We start from the raw sequence: 21,102 nt of genomic DNA, 5'->3' as shown, positions 1-21,102 counted from the left end.
TTTCTCTTCAGTGCATTTCTTAACTGCAGCAACCAGAGGATCCCTTTAATATGTAAATCATATCCTGTTGACCTGGCGCAGTGGCTCATGCCTATAATCCCAGTACTTCGGGAGGCAGAGGCGGGTGGATCACAAAGTCCAGAGTTCGAGATCAGCCTGGCCAATATGGTGAAATCCCATCTCTACTAAAAACACAAAAATTAGCTGGGCGTGGTGGCACACACCTGTAGTCCCAGCTGTTCGGAAGACTGAGGCAGGAGAATTGCTTGAACCCAGGAGGCGGAGGTTGCAGTGAGCTCAGATCGTGCCGCCACACTTCAGCCTGGGCGACAGGGCAAGACTCCGTCTCAAAAAAACAAAAAAAAATCATATCCTGTTGTTCCTTTGTGCATAAAACTCTGTAAGGAATTTCCTGGGCTCTTAGGATGAAATCCAAACTCTGACTGCATGCAGCCCCTGACTAACTCTCCTTCCACTTCCTTGCTCATTTGAGGGCTCCCTCTCTCCCCGAGTCCAGCCAGTCTGCGGGCTCCATAACCTTGTGGCAGTGACCCTGCGGCAGGAACCAGAGCAGTTTACGGTAACTGAAGGTGTTGATTGGATCAGTGGTTCCCAGCCACAGCTGCTATGGAGTTACTGCAGGGAGGCTAGACCTCAGATCCAAGGGTGTTTTCACAGCTAGTGGATGATGAAGTTAGAACAGCTGCTTTTTGGGAGTGAGGCAGTAGAGAACTTTGTCAGAAAGGGCTTTTCATATCCAGAGGGCTGGGTGACCTTTAAGGCCCCTCCCAGTGAATGCACTCATGCTCCTATTTCCACTGCATCTGTAAAGACTAGTCCTTGAGAAGTGTCTTAGATTTGAGACTCCTAAGGAAAATGTCTTAAATAAAGCAAGGGGTGTCTTATGCTTCTAGGGATGGGAATTACTTTATTCTAAGAGTGGGATGGGCATATCTTCCTGGTAAAAAAGACAGCATGTGGGTGCCAGGGAGAAGTAAAGGAGAAGAGTCTTAGGAAAAGATAAGTCAGTTTCCCATAAAGGTGATTGGCTGGGGCACATTCTGGAGAAGGACTGAGGTCAGCCCATGCAAGAAGGATTTTATCTAAGCATTTGGGTCACTCCAGAGCGGGAGGGATGATGATAATAGCTGGTGAAATGGGAGACAGCTGTGTCTCTTGACCAATCACTGCCAGGCTTCATCCTGGGGCTCACAATAACTAAGTGGCTCCTTTTCCTACCCCCTTTTCTTGCTCTGTTCTACTCCGCATTTAGCCCTTTCAGCTTTTATCCCTAAGGTGTAAACCTTTGTACTTACTCTGTCCTTGCTAATGTGTGGGATTTGGCGATGAATGACATTTCGAACTGAAGATAAAAAAATTACTGCTCATTTAAAAACTCTAATCCCACTTAAATTCCTGTAAACTCCTCTAAGTCTGATTTGGACATAGCTACCTCTGTGAAGGTCCAGTGGACCTGAAGCCCTTAGCCCCTCGGATCTGACTCCCAATGTGCTCCACACAAGACCACCTCTTCGCCCACTTACAATGCTTAGTAAATGTTTGCTCAGTGAATTAGCCAAATGGGCCTTTGCCTGTGGCAGATGAAATCCCCAGAGAACATCGACTTTCCATTTTAAGACAACCAGAACCAAGAAGCAGTCATTCAGTCAACAAGCATTCATTGAGCACTTAGTCCTGGCCACTGGCACTGGGGATACCAGGATAAGTCATGGTTCCTGCCCTTCAGGGCTTTCTATCTTTTGATGGTTGCCTTACACTGTGAGGAGGAGGCAGGAAGAGCTTGAGAGAGTTTGTGTGTTTGGGGTTGGAGGGACATTAGGAAGGCTTCCCAGGAGCATCATGCCTGAGCTACATCCTAGGGGAGACAGGAAGGGTACATGTCCCCAGATACCAGGGGACATGCCCATTTGGAGACTGTGTGAGAGGGTTAGTCATTCAGTGCTCTCCTGAGGAAGACCTGAGAGAGGAGGCAGGAGTGGCAGGTAGCTCTTAGGGTCTCTGAGGCAGCAGAACTGTGTCCCGATAATGGCAGAGCCTTTGAAGAGTTTGACCTGGTGGCTGAGCGAAGAATGACCTGGAATAACGACTGGATAAGCTGAAATTTAAGGAAAGGAAAAAAGACTAGCCTGGAAAAAAGTAGGTGGAAGACGAGAGGCCTGATGTGAACAGAGTACCTGGGAGTGGAGAGACAGAAGGCTTCCAGAGGTTTCAGGGAGGTCAGTGGACAGTGAGCCAATGAGGATAACAGCTGTGGCAGTGAGGATCTTGCCGGCTTCTGGCTTGGACTCTCAGATGGCCAGTTGACTCATGTGATGAGGAGCATCTTTGGACAGGTTGCGTTTGAGTGTTGTTTACTTCATAGGGCTGCTGTAACAAATTACCACAAACTGGGTGGCTTGAAACAACAGAAACTCATTCTCACAGTTCTGAAGACCACAAGTATAAGACCAAGGTGTCAGCAGGGCCGTGTTCCCTCCAAAGATCCTAGGGGAGAATCCTCCCTTGTCTTTTCTAGCCTCAGGTGGCTCCTGGCTTTCCTTAGGTTGTGACAGCCAGTCTCTGCCTCTTTCTTGGCCTTCTCCTGTTGTCCCTGTATCTCTCCTGTGGTGTCTCTTGTCTTTGAGGAGGGTGCAGTGGCTCACACCTGTAATCTCAGCACTTTGGGAGGCCAGGGCTGGAGGATTACTTGAACTCAGGAGTTTGAGACCAGCCTGAGCAACATAGTGAGACCCCATTTCTATAAAATGTTAAGAAAAACATAGCCAGGCATGGTAGCATGCACTATAATGTAGTCCTAGCTACACGGCAGGCTGAGGCGGGAGGATCGCTTGAGTCTGGGAGGTTGAGGCTGCGGTGAGCCAAGATCTCTCCTCTGCACTCCAGCCTGGGAGTCAGATCAAGGCCCTGTCTCAAATACACACACGTCTTTGAATTTGGAGCTTACTTGAATAATCCAGGATGATCTTGAGATCTTGATCTTAATTACATCTGGGAAGACCCTTTTTCCAAATAAAATCACAATGACAGGTTCCAGGTGTCAGGATGGAGACACAGCTCAACCTGCTACAGTAGCTTCAGGGTCTGCAGGTGGAAATAACCCAGGGGCTATTCGCTATGTGGAGATGGGCCTCAGGTGGGAGAGGCTGGGCTTGTTGAGCTGCCCTAGAGATGGTCATTCCAGGTGGAGGAGGAGCAGATACAAAAGAGGGCACTGGAGAGAATGCTGGAAAACCCGGATATTCAAGGGGTCAGAGAAAGATACTTTGTGGGAGATTCTGGAGGTGAGGACTGTGGGGCAAGACAGGGAAAGAAGCATCAGATGGCTCAGAAATGTCTAGCAGGTGAGGACAGCAGGAAGTCTGCTGGATTTAGCCATGATAAGGCTGGTGGCAGTTCCTGAGATGGGGCCAGGAGGTGAGACCTGAGCTGACGGGGAAGCATGTATGGAAGCTCCCTAGGCAGCAGGGAGAGAGAGAGCAAGTGAGTAAACGTGGACATGTGTGGAGCACTGTGCCTCTTTCTCTTTCTTCCTCTCCTTCTCTCCCTCCCCAGTCCCCTTCTGTTGTTCAGTGGGAGAGACTTTTTAACAGCTTCAGTGATGGATGTGGAGGTCTATAGGTACTAGTGGGGAAAGACGTCCAAGCTATGTGTATTAAGTGAAAAAGGCAAGTTGAAGAACAGAAAATACGGAATGATGCCATTGTATTTGTAATGCATGCACATAGGAAAATAGGAAAGAGACATAAAATATTGTTAAGAAGGGTTGCCTCTGAGTTTTGGGACTAGGGGTGGGATAGAAAGGGGAATTTATTTTTCATTTTATACCCTTTCCCACTATTTGATTCACCCCCACCAAGAGCACGTTTCTTTTGTAAAAGAGCTCCAGTTTAATTATTTAAAGCGCTGATGGTAAAGAGCCATCAGAGGTAGAAAGATGAAGTTCCAGAAGTGAGAGGTTGCTGCGGAGGCAGGAACTTGGTGTCCTCTGGCGAGATCTGCCTGACCCTGGGTGGGAGAGGTGGGGGCCCTGAAGGGCATGGTGGGGCTAGGATGGGAAGTGATGGGCTTTACTCCTTGAAGTTTGAAGGAAAGCCCTGATGCAAGGAGGCCTCAGTAGCAGGGTAAGGGATAGAGGGTCTGAAAACCAACTATAGGGACCAGGGCGGGCAGTGGCAGCATGAGGCCATCTGTGAGGTTGTGGCTCATTTGCTGGTCTTGTCCTCCTGGGCAGTGGCTGATTGATTGATGCTTGTTTTAGTACTTTTAAGCTGCTATAACAAAATACCACAGACTTCCCAGTACTTGTGGGCAATCACAGGGAGAAAAAGGAGAAGGGTCTGTGTGTCTGTTTCCCCAAAGGCCTGTGGGCCTGGTAGCTGGACGGCCTTTTGGGAATGTCCTAGTGAGCCCTGTCCTCAGCCTGTGGTCTCACATCAGGAAGATGTCAGGTGGGAGAGCTCTTGTCTGAGTGTGCAAACCTGCTGTAACCAACACCTGGCTGCGGTCTCTCTCCCTGTCTTAAACCACGTAAATTTATTCCTCACGGTTGTAGATGCTATGAAATCCAAGATCAAGGTGCCACAGCAGATCTGGTGTCTGGTGAGGACCCACTTCCTGGTTCGTAGATGGTGCCTTCTCACTGTGTGCTTACATGGTACATGAAGCAAGCACCCCCTCTTAGGGGGTCTTTTAAAAGACCACTAATCCCATTCATGAGGACTCTACCCTCATGACCTAATCACCTCCCAAAGAGCCCTATCACATTGGAGATTAGGATTTCAACATATGGCTTTGGGGCAGACATAAGTATTCAGTCCCTCTCAGTGGTCCACTGCATCTCCCGTACCAGGCCTTTTGGTGGACACAGCACATCATTGACTGCGTCTGCACAAGGTATGGCTTGAGAGTTGGTTAGGTTCTCCAAGATGAAGCTGTGTAGGATGTGGTGATGGACTGTCTTGGATAATGGAAGGGCAGAGAGGCCTTACAGGTGGTGCCCAGATAGTAGACGGGAGTGGCTGGGAAGAGGTAGAGCCCCAAAGGTGGCTGTCCTGGAGGGTGGAGCGGCCTCTCCTGTATCGCCTTGGCTTAGAATGAGCTTGCAGGGAGCTGGGGATGAGGAGGTGGGCAGCCTCAGGGCTGGCCAGGCGGAGTCACCACTTGGGGGAAGAAGGGTAGGTAATGGAGGTTATGCATGGTGGGAAGATGGGGAGAGAGACTTCAGCCAGGTGATGGTTATAGCCATGTTTCCACACCCAAGATGAGCTCTTCACCTGACATCTTCCTGCTGTGAGACCACAGGCTGAGAGGCCAGGCAGGGTTCACCAGGACACTCTCAAAAGGCTGTCTGGCTCCCAGGCCCACCGGCCTTCGAGGAAATAGACACATAAACCTTGCTCCTTTTTCTCCCGGTATCTACCCACACACACATCCTGGAAAGTTGCGTGATTATGTCCACCAGAGGGGATTTGCCCTGAGGCTGAGGCCTGCAGGACCGCCCTTCCGCTGGAGGATGGGAGGGCTGTCTAAGGCAATCACAGCAAGGAGAGGCACGGTGTGGGCACTGCTGCTATTTCTAACCTGCTGGAGTGAAGGGAACCTTGACTACTTGAAAAGCAGGCTGATTGTCAGGGGCGGAACCGAACTCAGAGCTGTCAGGGCCATCACATGGAAAGTGCCTGGCAGGGGGCGGCGACAGGGGGCTTGGGCTGACAGGGCTGTGATTTTGAAAGAAACGTCTCTAAGAAAGTGATTTAAAGTAGGAGAGAAATATTATTATTAGATAATGGCTGTCAGGTTATTTTTTGATGTGTTTTCTGGGTATTTCATAATCATCTTGCCCTTAGATGGTAAGCCCTTCCTGGTCAGGGGCCGTGTCCCATCCCATGCCTGTATGGGTTTCCCCTCTGGGTGTGCAGCAGGCATCAGGGGTTATTTGCTGTTCGGCCAATGGTCACTTCAGTGAAGTGTTTTATAACTAATTCTCTAGCCTTTGTTAATAAACTACAAATGTGGATGAGCATTTAAGGCTTCCATCTGAACACCTGGGCCCCACCAAGCCCACCCAACACAAGGTGTGGAACTGGCCTCCGCCAGCAGAAGCAGCAGGACAGAGTAGCCAGGGTCTTTGTTCACCACAAGGTCATCCATATGGTCCCAGGTCATGGCCTCTCCAACCAGCCTGTCTCCTGAGCCTCATTTTCCAAGCCCTTCTCTGCTCCCACAGCCTGCCTCACACTCTAGGCTCAGCATAGTCCTGATTTTGTTTCAGAAACACTTTTGAGAATCTATTCCCTCCTTTCTGTGTTGACTGCCAGGCCTTTAATTCCTACCCTGATTTCAAGTCTAAAACACCAACCTCTTGACTGGCTTCCCCGTTGCCAGGCCTAACTGTGCTGCCTCTCTGCTGAGGTCTCCCTGCCAACTGCAGGTAAAGTCTAGGTTCAGTGTAGTGTTCGGTCATGGCTGGACCCCCCTGCTCCCCAGCTCCCTGGGGCCCTGGCACTGAGCACCTTCTAGCCAGGACATACTCACCTCTTTGACTGATAAATAACTACAGGAAATGGGAGAGGGCTTTTAAGTGGAGCAGACTGCATCAAAATCACCTTCCCTCTTCTTTTCTGCCCGTCTAGGAAGCTTGATCTGCCCAGGGAAGCTTTCGAAGCCGCCTCCAGAGAAGACTTTGAACTGCAGGGATATGCCTTTGAAGCAGCAGAGGAGCAGCTGAGACGACCCCGCATCGTGCATGTGGGGCTGGTTCAGAACAGAACCCCACTCCCCGCAGATGCCCCTGTGGCAGAACAGGTACGGACTCTTGACCATAATAAATACACAAACGGGGTTGTGGCTCGCCCTTTGGAGCACACCCACAGACCCTGGCTGGCCACATACTCCAGGTCTGCAGGCTTGGATCCCTTGAGCAGTAGCAGAGACGCTCCTGCCCTGGCCTCCCCACAGCCCTCCAGCCTGCATCTCTGGCTCTTCTGCCTTCTTGTTCTTACTCTGTCTCTCCCTCCTCCTCACTGATCTTTCCACTTCTCTCCAGCTATTGATCTGAAGCTCCATTTACCAACCAGGAGGGTGCCCTTTTGGCCTGCTCGTGCTCTCCACGGGACGCTGCCTCTCAGCTGCCTGCCAGGAGGCAGCCAGCCAGCACACACTGGTCAGGACCGTCTGTCCGTGTGTTCTTCTGCCTTAATCCCCAGGGCGGGGACTTGCTATACCCAGAAGTCTGTCAGCTGTGGTACCTGCAGGCTTACAGGAATAGATAGGCATTTGCTTATGACCTCAGAGTTAGTAAATAAAGGTGACAGCATCTGGTATCTCCCTAAAGAAACATATTGTCACAGGCACAGGTGGTTTGTTTTATACACTTCTCCACAGCATTCCTCCAGCTGCTCAAACTTTCAGGAATTTCCCTGTACAGGTTTCCTCAGGATACAGGGTGTTTGAGGATTCTTAGGGATTCTGGAGAAACCTAAGGTCTCTTGGATTCCAGGTTTGGTTCTGCATCATCATTCACATTGGTCCTTCCTTTGCTTTTGTTGGATTCACAGATGTCTGGTTCTCAGTTCTCTCACTTTTTGTGTCTGGATTCTTTTTTTGTGGATATGTCCCCTCTATCATCCCAGACTGTCAAGTCATAGGACCAGCTATGTTTTTTTCACCCACACAGTTAGCAAAAAGCTTTGCTAACGCCAAGCAAATGTGTATTTGTGGGGCTGATGCTGTCAGCAAATACCCACAAAGCCGTGGGGTACCCAGCCTCTCAAAGGAGGAGACTATAGGCCTTGTAAAGAGTTTGTGCACTCTGGGTTTTCAGCCTGGTTCCTTTGGTCTGTCTTTGAACAAACACTTTTGATGTCTCCTGGGAGCCAGGCATTGTGCCAAGGACAAGTAGACGATGAGGTTGCTTTCTTCCTATCCCTAAGGAGCCTGTGGGCTCCTGGGAGTGACAAGACACCAGAGGAAGAGTGGCACACAAAGCAGTGGTACACGATGGCTCCCGAAGGCCAGTGGATTCTGAGTTAGCTTGACACTTGGCCCACAACTGTGAGAGTCTGCAGAGGCCCACAGAGGGGCGACACGTGACATAGATAATAGCTCCAGGAAGATTAGGTGGGAGGAGGGAAGTACATTCCTGGCCCAGGGCACAGCACACACCAAAGCACAGGGATTTAAAAGAGCCAGAGAGGCGAGGCATTCCATGATACGATACACACAGGATAAGTAGAACAAGTAGGGTAAGTGCAGGACAAGGCTTGCCTCTGAAGGCAGGACAGTGGAGAGCGGAGTCCCGGGCCAAGGGGATGGTTGACCTGGGAGATGGTGTGAGCATGGGCCCTGAACCAGAAGCAGCACCATCCTCATCCCTGCCTCTCAGCAACCCCACAGGTCAGGTGGCAGTCTCCCCATTACCAGATGAAGAAACTGAGGCAGTGTCAAAGTGTCTGTGACCCCAGAGCCTCTGCACCTCCAGCTTTTCATGCAGATTTTGGACATCAGGAGATAACCAAATATAGAACCTCCCCACCCTACTCCTCATACCTGCCCAGGTGGGCATTGATTGTTCCATATGCATTAGGATGAGATCCTAAAAATTGCCTTACCAATAGAACTAAATGGATTCTAATCCTTTTTAAATTCTCAGGTCTCTGCCCTTCATAGACGCATAAAGGCTATCATAGAGGTGGCTGCAATGTGTGGAGTCAACATCATCTGTTTCCAGGAAGCATGGAGTGAGTCTTTTTTATGGTGCTTTCTCTGCTGCCTTCAAACAATTGTGTATTCTCTCCATGTTGCCAAGAGTGTCTGCTGCCTGACTTTTAAAGAATCTCCTTTGTTTTCTCATCCATGGAAAGGTTTTCTGTCCACATCACCAGGAACCCCAGCCTTCCTGTTGTTACGCACCAGGCTGTTGTCTGAGGCCATCAGTTTTCCCACATCGTTCTGAATCCATTCACTCCTCCCCATTTCTCTACCACCACCTGGTCCAAGCCTCTGGCAGCCCACCCCTGACTTTTGTAATTCCCTCTGGCTGGTCTCCTGTGCCCTCCTAACCAGGACTTCTTTACCTTCAGATCTCAGCCCAGAGCCAGCCTCCCTATCTAAACATTTCTTGCACAATGTACCTTTGTGGTTTTTATTTTTATCAGAGTTATACATGCTCATGGTTTAGAGTCAGGTGGGTCTACAAGGTCTGTTACCAAAAAATAACTGTTATCCCCAGCATCAACACTGAGCTAGTTCCTTTGGAATTTACCTTTGTTAGTGTTGCTACTTCCTAATTTTTTAGTTTTGCATCACCTATTGACTTCCCCCTATGGAAGACGTCAGTGTTAGCCCTTTCCTGCCTCCTCCTGGCCCTTCAACATACACGTGTCCTTGTTCTTCTATCCCCCCAGCCGTTTTGTCAACTTTGATTCCTTTTTCTTTTTTTTAAGACAAAGTGTTACTCTGTCACCCAGGCTTGGAGTGCAGTGGTGCAATCACAGCTCACTGCAGCGTTGACCCCAGGCCCAAGCAATCTTCCCACCTCAGCCTCCCAAGTAGTTGGGACCACAGGTGTACACCATCATGCCCAGCTAATTGAAAAAAAAACAAACAAACAACAAAAAACAAACCAAAAAAACACTTTGTAGAGATGGAGATCTCACTATATTGCTCAGGCTGAACTTTTATTTCTTTTCCTGAATTATTTTCTGTTTTCCCTAGAGTTTGCTTTGTTTTCTACTTGCCACCATTCAACCCCAAACTTTCTACGAATTCCTAAATCTCCCTTAATGTGTTTTAGACACATCAAACAGTCTATCAGTTTCATCTCCTCCAAGGAATCTGCCCCGGAGCCTTGTGACTGCTGTGGGCTGAATCAGGTGCCCCCTCTGCTGGCCACACAGTTGTCCTGGGATCCCCCCTCACCATCACCCTGGGGAATCCCTTTGCTTTGCTCTTGTGTTTCTCTGTTCCCACAGCTTCCTCTTTCTTGGTTTATGCCCTTATTTTAGTAGTGTAGTGGATCCTTACAGATTTATGTTGCCTTAGCATCCATGTTGAATACAAGTTTAACTCTGTCATACCAGAGGCAGGGCTCAGTCACCCTGGACACAGTTCCCAGTTCTACGCCACACCCAAATGGCTCAGGTCAAGTGGCCAGAGGTAAGAACTTAAGAGACCTTTCTCCCGCCAGCCGACTGGGCTGCCTGCCCACTTCCCTGCTGCTTCCTTTAAATGGACCATCCAGGCATTTGGCCATTAACTTAAGGTGACCACATCTTAGTCATTATGTGTACTGCTAGTTGGCCCACACTCTCTCTGACTCTTCATTTCTGCCTCATCTGACCTGGGGACAGAGGACTGCCCTTATGACTCATGGCACTCTCCTTACCCAGGATCTGTAAGTAAAAATCTTCAAACTTGTTTCCTATTGCGATGGTGTGTTGAATTTGCACCTTCCATGAGAAGAACCAGGGGCTGCCCCAGGCTGGGTTTTCCCTGGGATACCGGGGGAAACACAAAGTTGGACTCCTAGTGCCAGAGTGGTAGTCAGGCAGGGACAGGTCAGGCAAGAGCCACACAGCATCTACCAGTGTAAACAAGTTTCATGTATGAGGGACCCCCTGGTCATGGGTTGGACAGACAGGCATTAGGCTGTCCACCATGTACAAGATGTATCCTGTGAAAGGCACACTATAGAGACCACGTCCAGCTGCCTTCATTTCCTGTTAGTGCTGGGTTGCTAGCCACTCTGGTACTGGAGCCCCCATTTAGCTAGGGACTCTCAGAACCAGTAGTTCCCTGAGGAAGAACACATCAGAGGTAAACTTTTTGAGGCCTTGACCATCTGAAAATATGTTCCTTTTACAATTTTCTTGATAGTTTGGTTGAGCATCAAATTTTAGGTTAGAAATCATTTTCCTTCAAAAGTTTGAACACACGTTGTTCCATTGTCTTCTAGTTTTGGGGCATTGTTGAGTAATCCACAGCCATTTTAATTTGTGACCCATTGTCTGTGATTTGTTTTTCTCTGGAAGACTGTAGGAGTTTCTGTTTTTCACCAATACTCTACAATTTCATAATGATATTCCATTGTGCATATCTATTTTAATCCACTCTTGGTACTTAGTGGGTTCTTTTAGTCTAGAAACTTGGATTCTGACGCTCTAGGAAATTTTCTTGCATTATTTCATTCATTCATTATTTTCTCCTCTTTTTTCTCCTTCTAGACAGTCTTACTATTAGGATATGGGAACCTTGGACTAGTACCCTAATTTTGTTCTGTATTTCCTCCTATTTTTTTTTTTTTTTATACATGCTCTGTCACTGAGGCTGCAGTACAGTGGTGCAATCACAGCTCACTGCAGCCTCGACCTCCCAGGATCAAGCAATCCTCCTGCCCCAGCTTCCCGAGTAGCTGGGACCATAGATGCATGCCACCACACCTGGCTAATTTTCTTGAATTTTTTTTTTTTTTTTTTTGTAAAGATGAGATCTCACTGTGTTGCCCAGGCAGGTCTCAAATTCCTGGGCCCAAGCAATCCTCCCACCTTGGCCTCCCAAAGTGCTGGGATTACAGGCGTGAGCCACTGCGCCCGGCCCCTAACTGCTTCTTAAATAGACCTTTGGCCAGTCCTTGTTTATCATCCTTCCCTGCTTCCCCACCTTCAGAGGTACCTGGTCCCCCTGGGTCCTGAGCTTTGGATAAGCAGGAGACCTTCTCTACTGCTAGTGGACTCTTTTCTCTGATCTGCTGAGAGATTTGCCTGCATCTCTCTGCCTTCCTGTTTCCCCTCCCTCCCGGTCCTTGTGGGTATATGCCTTTGCATGAACATTGCTTTCCTGTCATGTTGGTAGGGTTTCAGGAAAGAACATGTGTCTGTGTCCCAGAAGTTCATGTCGTTTTCCTATTTTTTGTTACCTCTGTACTCTCACTCTTCATTAGACCATGAGCTCCATGAATATAGTACCTATGTTTGTTTTTCCCAACCCTCCACCCACCCCTGTTTCATCTTTAGTGGCAAGAATAATCCCTGGTGCATGACAGGCACTACACATTAGTATTGACTGGGTAGTTGAACTAACATCTTCCCTTTCTTGGATCTGGAACTCCCCTTCATTTATCAAAGCCTAGCACAGGTACCCCTCCTTTGTGGGGCCCTGGGGACTCCCCCAGGCAGAGCTGACCACTCTGTACTGCCAGGTTGTGTGGCTGCACCAGGTTCTAATTCATCTCCTTCCCTCTAGGCTGGCAGTGCCTGAGGGCCAGGTGTTGGGTCAATGCATGTGGAATCCTGTCCCCTCTAGTTGAAGAACTGTAGTTGGGACTTTGCAGTCAGCCTCACCCAACCCCCCTTCCACATCCTTCTTTTGAAAGTGTGTTTACATTAGAGTGGTTGTGTAAACAGGAAAAGAAGCCGTTTATTCTCTGGGGGCAATTGACTCACTCCTAATGCTCTGAAAGCTGAGAATTAATGGTCATTAAGGAGCATTTGTGTTTTCAACAGCTTTTCTGTCGGCTTCCTTAAAATAATTCATCTTTCTTCACAGAAGGCGAGCCTGGGGAGCCTTGAGCGTGGTACCAAGGCCCCCAGGGCTGTTGCTGGCAGTGCCTGCCGCCTGCTTGGCAAGGTGGTGGTGGTGCCATTGGCGGGATATTTACTGTGGTACTCTTAGGACCAGGCTTCCTGGGACTGGAAGGAATTGAGAGGCTGAGGCTTCTCTTCCTTCTCTGTGAAATAAAGGGGGTGACACCTGCTTAGGGGTGTTGGAGATGAGCTGCCTATTATGAATACAAGAGTTATAAAGAAATAATTTTTAGGCAACTAGAAAGAAGTAAAAGGAGTAAAGGTTCTCAGTGGAAATTTTCCTGTAATAAGAAGCAACCCCTGAACCATTTCTTTTCTAACTGAACAGGCGGCTTAAAGAGCCATGCCAGCAAGCTTTGATATGCAAATGCAAGCAATTAGAAGCTAGGTCCACCCAACATGGCCAACATGGCGGTTCCTGTCCTCTTCTCCTTGTCACCACCTGTGCCAAGTGTCATGACCACCTCCAGATAACTCACACATGTTCAGGACGTCATGGCAGCTCAGCTCATATTTGCATATTAAAGGACTAAGGTGGGAGGGCTAGGTTTTTTGCAGGCTACTTGAATGTCACACCTGGTCAAACCAATCCCCTGGGCCCTATGCAAATCAGACCCCACCTCCTCCAGCCTCCCAATATAACCAACCACAGAGGGGAATCCGCTGGGGTGGGCCCTTGGAACCTTTGGCTGTGTTCCCAGTGCTGCTCTACAGCCCAGCCACACATGGATATCTGCAGCGTGTGGAGTTACCTTTAGTACCTGCCAGTCTGCTGGTGTGAACGGTGCCTACTGTGAGTAAATGTTTCCCATAGCTGAGATCGTGCCGTTGCACTCCAGCCTGGCAACAAGAACAAGACTCCATCTCAAAAAAAAGGAAAGAAAAAAAGAAATGGACTTGGGTTATTGTGAGGTAGGAGATCTACAGAGTATACTGAATTAGTCCAGACAAGGAATTCAGTTCTCCAGATTGAGAAAGAAAAAGACGAATAGCCCAGTAGGAAATAGGCAAAGGGTATGAACAAAAAAATGTAGGGAAGGAATCCAGACTGGCCGGTGAATGTGTGGTGAAGGACTCAGCCTCACTGGGGATATGGGAGACATTTACTCACAGTGAGGCACCGTTCACACCAGCAGACTGGCAGGTACTAAAGGTAACTCCACGCGCTGCAGATATCCATGTGTGGCTGGGCTGTAGAGCAGCATTGGGCACACAGCTGAAGGTCCCAAAGGCCCACGCCAGCGGATTTCCCTCTGTCCCCTGCATAGGAGACTGCTCTGAACCTGGAGTGCATGGAGATGACCAGCATCTTTGAACTGTTACTCTGTGTCTATGTACCTACTGTTTGGAGAAAAAAAAAAACAAAAACCAATGAGTTGAATGAAATTTCCTACCAAATTAGCCCCCTGGTGGGGCCTGGCCAGAGATCATGAGAATAAGAGCATTAATCCTTGCAGATGTTCATCCTGTTCGGTGGTTCCCAAACTTTTTGTGGGATCATTAATGAGTAGCTTTTCTTATTTCTAAAGAAACCTCCTTGTCACTAGGAAGAGGGAGGGTCCCAGTGTCATCCCCAGTGGCCTTCTGATACTTTCCCCAAGGAGTTAATGGAGCTCCTGCCACCCTGCAGATTGGCCAACAGCAGGAGATCTGCTAGTTGGGAACTTTGGCAATTTAAAACTTTTTGTGTGTGTGGCATATAGATATACATAACAATATTTACCATTTTAACCATTTTTAAGTGTACAGTCTGTGGCATTAAATACATTCATGTTGTTGTGCAACCATCATCACTGTGATCTCCAGAACTTTTCTCATCATTCACAATTGGACACCTCTACCCATTAAACAGTAACTCCCTATTATCCCCTCTTCTGACCTCTGACAGCTATTCTACTTTCTGTCATTAAGAATTTGACTACTCTAGGCCGGGCATGGTGGCTCACGCCTGTAATCCCAGCACTTTGGAAGGCCAAGGTGGGCGGATCACCTGAGGTCGGGAGTTCAAGACCAGCCTGACCAACGTGGAGAAACCCCGTCTCTACTAAAAATACAAAATTAGCTGGGCATGGTGGCGCATGCCTGTAATCCCAGCTACTTGGGAAGGCTGAGGCAGGAGAATCGCTTGAACCTGGGAGGGGGAGGTTGTGGTGAGCCAAGATCATGCCATTGTACTCTGGCCTGGGCAACAAGAGCGAAAACTCTGTCTCAAAAAAAAAAAAAAAAGAATTTGACTACTCTAAATACCTCCTATGAGTAGACTCCTACAATATTTGTTTTGTATCTTAGCATATTCTTTTTTTTTTTTTTTTTTTTTTTTTTTTGAGACGGAGTCTCGCTCTGTTGCCCGGGCTGGAGTGCAGTGGCCGGATCTCAGTTCACTGCAAGCTCCGCCTCCCGGGTTTACGCCATTCTCCTGCCTCAGCCTCCCAAGTAACTGGGACTACAGGCGCCCGCCACCTCGCCCGGCTAGTGTTTTGTATTTTTTAGTAGAGACGGGGTTTCACCGTGTTAGCCAGGATGGTCTCGATCTCCTGACCTCGTGATCCGCCCGTCTCGGCCTCCCAAAGTGCTGGGATTACAGGCTTGAGCCACCGCGCCCGGCCTTCTTAGCATATTCTTAAAGGTTCATCCATGTAAGCATGTATCAGAATGTCTTCCCTTTTTAAGAGGGCTGAATAATACTCCATTGTGTGTATATACACCACATTTTACCAATCAATTCATCTGCTGATAAGACACTTGGGTTGTTTCCATCTTTTGGCTATTGTGAATAATGTTCCTATAAACATGAGTGTGCAAATATCTGTTCAAGTCCCTGCTGCAATTGTTTTTAAGACTTTGGGAGGCCGGGCGCGGTGGCTCACGCCTGTAATCCCAGCACTTTGGGAGGCCAAGGCGAGCGGATCACGAGGTCAGGAGAATGAGACCATCCTGGCGAACACGGTGAAACCCCGTCTCTACTAAAAATACAAAAAAATTAGCCGGATGTGGTGGCGGGCGCCTGTAGTCCCAGCTACTAGGGAGGCTGAGGCAGGAGAATGGCGTGAACCTGGGAGACGGGGCTTGCAGTGAGCCGAGGTCATGCCACTGCACTCCAGCCTGGGCAACAGAGCAAGACTCCGTCTTAAAAAAAAAAAAAAAGACTTTGGGAAAGACATTTGGCCCAGCCCCTTGTTTTGCCATGAAGCCCAGAGGTAAGGGCTGCCTAGTGCCCACAGCCAGGAACGGGACCCAGAAGCCAGGCCGTGGCACTCCTGAGACTATATTCTCGTGCAGTGACCACCTGCTGCTGGGCTGAGGAGCCCCCCTCAGAGGCTGTGCATGTTGGATACAGTTCTGCCCTTTCTCCTGTTTATAGCTATGCCCTTTGCCTTCTGTACGAGAGAGAAGCTGCCTTGGACAGAATTTGCTGAGTCAGCAGAGGACGGGCCCACCACCAGATTCTGTCAGAAGGTAGGACATTAACTGCGCCTCTGGCAGCAGCTGCCAAATATGTGCAAGTCACAGAGCATGACCACAGCTGCTGGGTTTGGCCTTTCACCATGGAAAATGCACCTGTTTGGTGCTTGTTTTGCTAGATGAGATTAGATAAGACTATTTGCCACTTTTTTTTTTTTTAGCGTACTCTTAAAATTAGAGAGTGTAAGGCTCCAGAAGGGCCATTAGTAGCTTTTTCAGGCAAGGGAGCTGCAGCCCAGGGAGGGTGGTCGGAGGTGACTTTTGTAGCAAGTCCTGCAGCTGGCAAGTGGCAGAGCTGGCATTCAGGGACCAGAGAAGCCAGTTCCTCATCCAGAGCTCTGCATACTGCACTGCAGTTTGCTTGAGTCACAGAAGCTTCGATGCATGGCCTGTGTCTCATCAGCGTACAAATTGGTTTTGATTTGTCTTCATTAAAACCTCATGATATATGTTGTATGATCCCATTTATATAAACTGTCCAGAATAGGCCAATCCATAGAGACAGAAAGCAGATTAGTGGTGGCTAGAGGCTGGGGGTGAGGGAGGAAGGGAGTGACTGCTAATGGGTAAAAAATTTCCATTTAGGGGTGATGAAAATCTTCTAAAATTAGATAGTGGTGAAGGCTGCACAACTCTGTGAATATCTTGAATACTACTGAATTGCACACTTCAAAAGAGTGACTCCTTGTTCTGCTCTTTCCCACCTCTCACTGCTGTACTTGACCAATCTTAAAGTGAATCTTATGCTGTGTGAATTATATCTTAATAAAACTGTTACCAGAAAACCCATGAGGTGACGAATGGTCATTTATCCTTATTTTCACCTCTAACAAAAGAACTCTTTTCATTTCTTTGTATTCTCTTTCAGGTTTTATACATATACTTAGGGGCTTTGGGGGCAGAACTATAATCATGGTGACTTTATCAATACTCAGTTGTGATTCCCAACATTGGTGTTCTTAGGCTGTAGAGGAAAAAAAATCTCTCATTCACCAGGTTGTTGATTTCTTGCTGTGGAAAAAAGAGGAAGGAGACTGGTTAGGGGACTTTTGCAGATGATAAGCCCGAGCCAGGACTGGAGGAAGAGGATGAAAGAGAGCTGGTGCCAGAGACACTCTGCTTCCACAGGGACTTGAGGCTGCCCTTAGCGTGGCTCCTAGTGTTGCCTTCGGAGCATGCCTCTCCCCTGTCCTGTTAAGGCCAGAGATCATGGTGGCTAATTAGAGTAGAGGACAAATGACCCGCTGGGCTGCTCATCCTGTGGTCACCAGGGATTGAGGTTCTTACTTGAGACAAAAGGAATTTGATGCCAAAGAAATTTGTTTTTTGGTATAGATAAGAAGTTTGATTATTCTTTTTACTCTTTTTTAAAGTGGTGATATATATGTATATATAGTACCATTTTAACCATTTTTAAGTGTACAGTTCAGTAGTGTAAAGTATATGCACGTTGTGCAGATCTCCAGAACTTTCGCATCTTGCAAATCTGACTCTATCCCATTAAACAGTAGCTCCCCGTTCCCCCAGTCCCTGGCAACCACCATTCTATTAATATTGTACTTTCCATTTCTGTGACTTTGACTACTCTAAATACCTTACACAAGTGGAATCATACAGTATTTGTCTTTTGGGGACTGGCTTGTTTCATTTAGCATAATATCATCAAGGTTCATCCATTTGTAACATAGAACCATGGCATCTAAGGCTGGATGATACTCCATTGTATGGATGTGCCACGTTTCATTTATCCATTCACCCATTGATGGGCACTTGGGTTGCTCCCACCTCTTTGCTATTGTGAATAATGCTGCAATGAATATGCGTTTGCAAATCTCTTTGAGACCCTGCTTTCAATCCTTTTGGATATATACCCAGGATTAGGATTGCCAGATCAAATGGTAATTCTTGTTTAATTTTTTGAGGAACTCCCATATGGTTTTCCAGAGCAGCTGCACCATTTTACTATACCACCAACTGTGCACAGGACAATGTGATTCTTATTTAGCAAAGCATGGACATCAGGGTATTTAGTGTTCCAAACAACAAATGCAAGTGATTGCTCTGACCCAAGCCTAATGATTTAGTAGGATCATTAAATTCTTCTTCAATAAAAAACTACAACAATTGGTTTGAAAGTGGGACTCTGCTATATTTATCATTTTTCCAGCTGGCGAAGAACCATGACATGGTGGTGGTGTCTCCCATCCTGGAACGAGACAGCGAGCATGGGGACGTTTTGTGGAATACAGCCGTGGTGATCTCCAATTCCGGAGCAGTCCTAGGAAAGACCAGGAAAAACCACATCCCCAGAGTGGGTGATTTCAATGAGGTGAGCCACCCATAAGATGGATAACCAGCCCTGCTCACTTGCCTCTCTGTGTGTTGTAGATCTCTGTGGGACTTTCCGTGGGGAAGTTCTGTGCAGGATCATACTCCATGTCACGCACACTCCACTGGAGCACAGTGTGTGGCTGCGGTGTTCAGAGGGTTACCTGACATTGCTCTATATCACACAGGCAGACCGGATTCAGGCGGGACTCTCAGAGGAGTCCCAAACACCTTTAGCACAATGGGGCATATGTTTTTTTAATACAGCCTGATTTGGCCTCCTGAATTCTTTGAAGTAAGTGGTATATAAATTAAAACAAAAAATAAATATTGCACAAACATGAAATGATTCCCATGGCCCCCTTCAGGCTCAGAGCCTAGGACGCCACAGCCCTGTCCTTGTTTGGTTTGGAGCGTGGCATTCCTTGTCTGTGACTCATGGAGGGGTCTGAGGTGGCCCATGTTTGTGTGTCAGGTGACAGTGGGCAAACATGCACGTCTGTGTAGTGTGCGTTATGTGAAGTTTCATGTGCCCATGATCAGGGCACAAGTTGGGGGGGACATTTTTGTTGATTAATGTCAACCCCTGGGTGGGTAAGATGGGAGCAGGTGGACGTTTGAAGGAGGGAAAAGAGCTCTGCCTAATGCCTAAGATACTAAATCTGAACTTGATTTGCCGTTATACAGTTGTTCAGGATGTGATGTCCCCAGTTCTCACTCCATGATTGTGGCGATCCTGGCCATTCTCAGGCTGGTCAGGCAGACAAGAAATGGCCTGCAGAGCTAGAGGAGGTTTCCCAGGGAGAAAGAAGAACCCAGCGTTTCTCAGTAACAGCTGGAGGTGGGGTGGAAAGACGCGCCCCTCACCTGTTTGCCCTGGGATTAATCTTTAGCTCCCTGCAGATAGCACAGGGCTTGTCTCAGCACAGCAGGATCTGCTCCAGTGTTCACCACGTACACACATCCTGGTTGCTGCCTGACCCTGGCCAGTTTTGATGGCCAGGATCAGGAGGAGGTGGAAGGCTCCCAGAGCAGATCTGTTTGGGACCCTGATTTGCCCTCTAGCTTCCCTCAGTGCTGTCCAGGACAGTGTCCCTGCCCTGGTACCCTTAGGAACAGACAGGCAGGGATGGGAGGATGGGGTCTGGTCCACCTGCCCCACAGGGACCTCCTTAACCCTAGGCAGAATGGAGAAGGTGTGCTTTCAGGGTGTGGTTCTACTAGAAGCTTTGGCCTTAATCATTTGGGTGAGCTATGCCCCCTCAGGAAACAGCTTTCTCCTCTGACCAGGCAGAGAGTTGTTTGGATGTGCTCCAGGTCCCCGGGACTCCACTGTTCTATATGATGACATATGGTTGCTGAGGGCATTGACCAACTCGTGTTAACACCGACCAAACCTGAGCCTTGAGTTGGACCGTGATTGAAACCTTACCAGAGTTTGAAATAGTGTGGAACGTCGTTGTGGGGATTTTTTGACATGTCAGAAAGGAGACTGAGCAAATGCTTAAGCCACTGTGATTTCCCCCCGGGGCTGGCTTATTTGGTGTCAGGGGTTTTTTGTGTGTGTGTGTTTTGTTTTTATCCTATTGAAATTCTGGAACTTAGAGTCACACTCAGGAGTGTAATCACCTCTGGACCATTGGTGATATTTCAGTTTTTCTGCCGAGTCTAAGAAAAGGGAAATCTTAAAGGTCAGAGGCATCAGCGTATGGCCCTTTGCTTTTCAGTCAACTTACTACATGGAGGGAAACCTGGGCCACCCTGTGTTCCAGACGCAGTTTGGAAGGATTGCGGTGAACATTTGCTACGGGCGGCACCACCCCCTCAACTGGCTTATGTACAGCATCAACGGGGCTGAGATCATCTTCAACCCCTCGGCCACCATTGGAGCATTAAGGTCACTCAGTTGGTGGGGTCTGGGGGGCTTCCTGGGGCCCAGCCAGCTGAAGCCCAAGGCTGGTCTGTGGAGCTCCAAGGTGGCAGCAGGCAGGCGCAGCCACCAGGATGTTAACAGAGCTGAGCCCCCGGGACTGTATGTTGTACATATGACCAGCTTTTCAGTGAAAAGAATGCTCAAGATGGCAATGAGCAATCCCCCACCCGCAGCAAGAGTTAATCTACAGTAAAACACCAACCTCTGCTGTGATTCCGAACAGTGAGATGAAAATAATTCCCCCCTTTCCCTATAGTCACCAGGGGGCTTCAGAAAGCCCCACATTGGGCTGGGCTCAGTGGCTCACACCTATAATCCTAGCACTTTTGGGGGCCGAGGCAGGTGGATCACTTGTGGTCAGGAGTTTGAGACCAGCCTAGCCAACGTGGTGAAACCCTGTCTCTACTAAAAGTACAAAAATTAGCCGGGCATGGTGGTATGCGCCTGTAGTCCCAGCTACTCGGGAGGCTGAGGCAGGAGAATCACTTGTACTTCGGAGGCAGAGGTTGCAGTGAGCCAAGATGGCACCACCGCACTCCAGCCTGGTGACAGAGCGAGACTCCGTCTCAAAAAAATATAAAAAACGGCCGGGCGCGGTGGCTGAAGCCTGTAATCCCAGCACTTTGGGAGGCCGAGACGGGCGGATCACGTGGTCAGGAGATCGAGACCACCCTGGCTAACACGGTGAAACCCCGTCTCTACTAAAAAAAAAATACAAAAAACTAGCCGGGCAAGGTGGCGGGCGCCTGTAGTCCCAGCTACTCCGGAGGCTGAGGC

General features: G+C 48.5%; 1 protein-coding gene across 1 annotated transcript in view; it reads left to right on the top strand.

Moving 5' to 3' along the window:
• Positions 1-21,102, top strand: part of UPB1 (beta-ureidopropionase 1) — a 33,823-nt gene that overhangs the window by 1,372 nt on the left and 11,349 nt on the right. The window contains exons 2-6 of the mRNA XM_025400646.1: positions 6,654-6,825; positions 8,672-8,759; positions 15,964-16,058; positions 18,232-18,393; positions 20,120-20,289. Of these exons, the coding sequence (XP_025256431.1) occupies positions 6,654-6,825; positions 8,672-8,759; positions 15,964-16,058; positions 18,232-18,393; positions 20,120-20,289 (687 nt within the window). The remainder of the gene's footprint in view (positions 1-6,653; positions 6,826-8,671; positions 8,760-15,963; positions 16,059-18,231; positions 18,394-20,119; positions 20,290-21,102) is intronic.

The sequence above is a fragment of the Theropithecus gelada genome, chromosome 10 (assembly GCF_003255815.1).
Source record: "Theropithecus gelada isolate Dixy chromosome 10, Tgel_1.0, whole genome shotgun sequence".
Classification (NCBI taxonomy): domain Eukaryota; kingdom Metazoa; phylum Chordata; class Mammalia; order Primates; family Cercopithecidae; genus Theropithecus; species Theropithecus gelada.
Note: the sequence above shows the minus strand (reverse complement) of the source record. Positions and strands in the feature narration are given on the sequence as shown.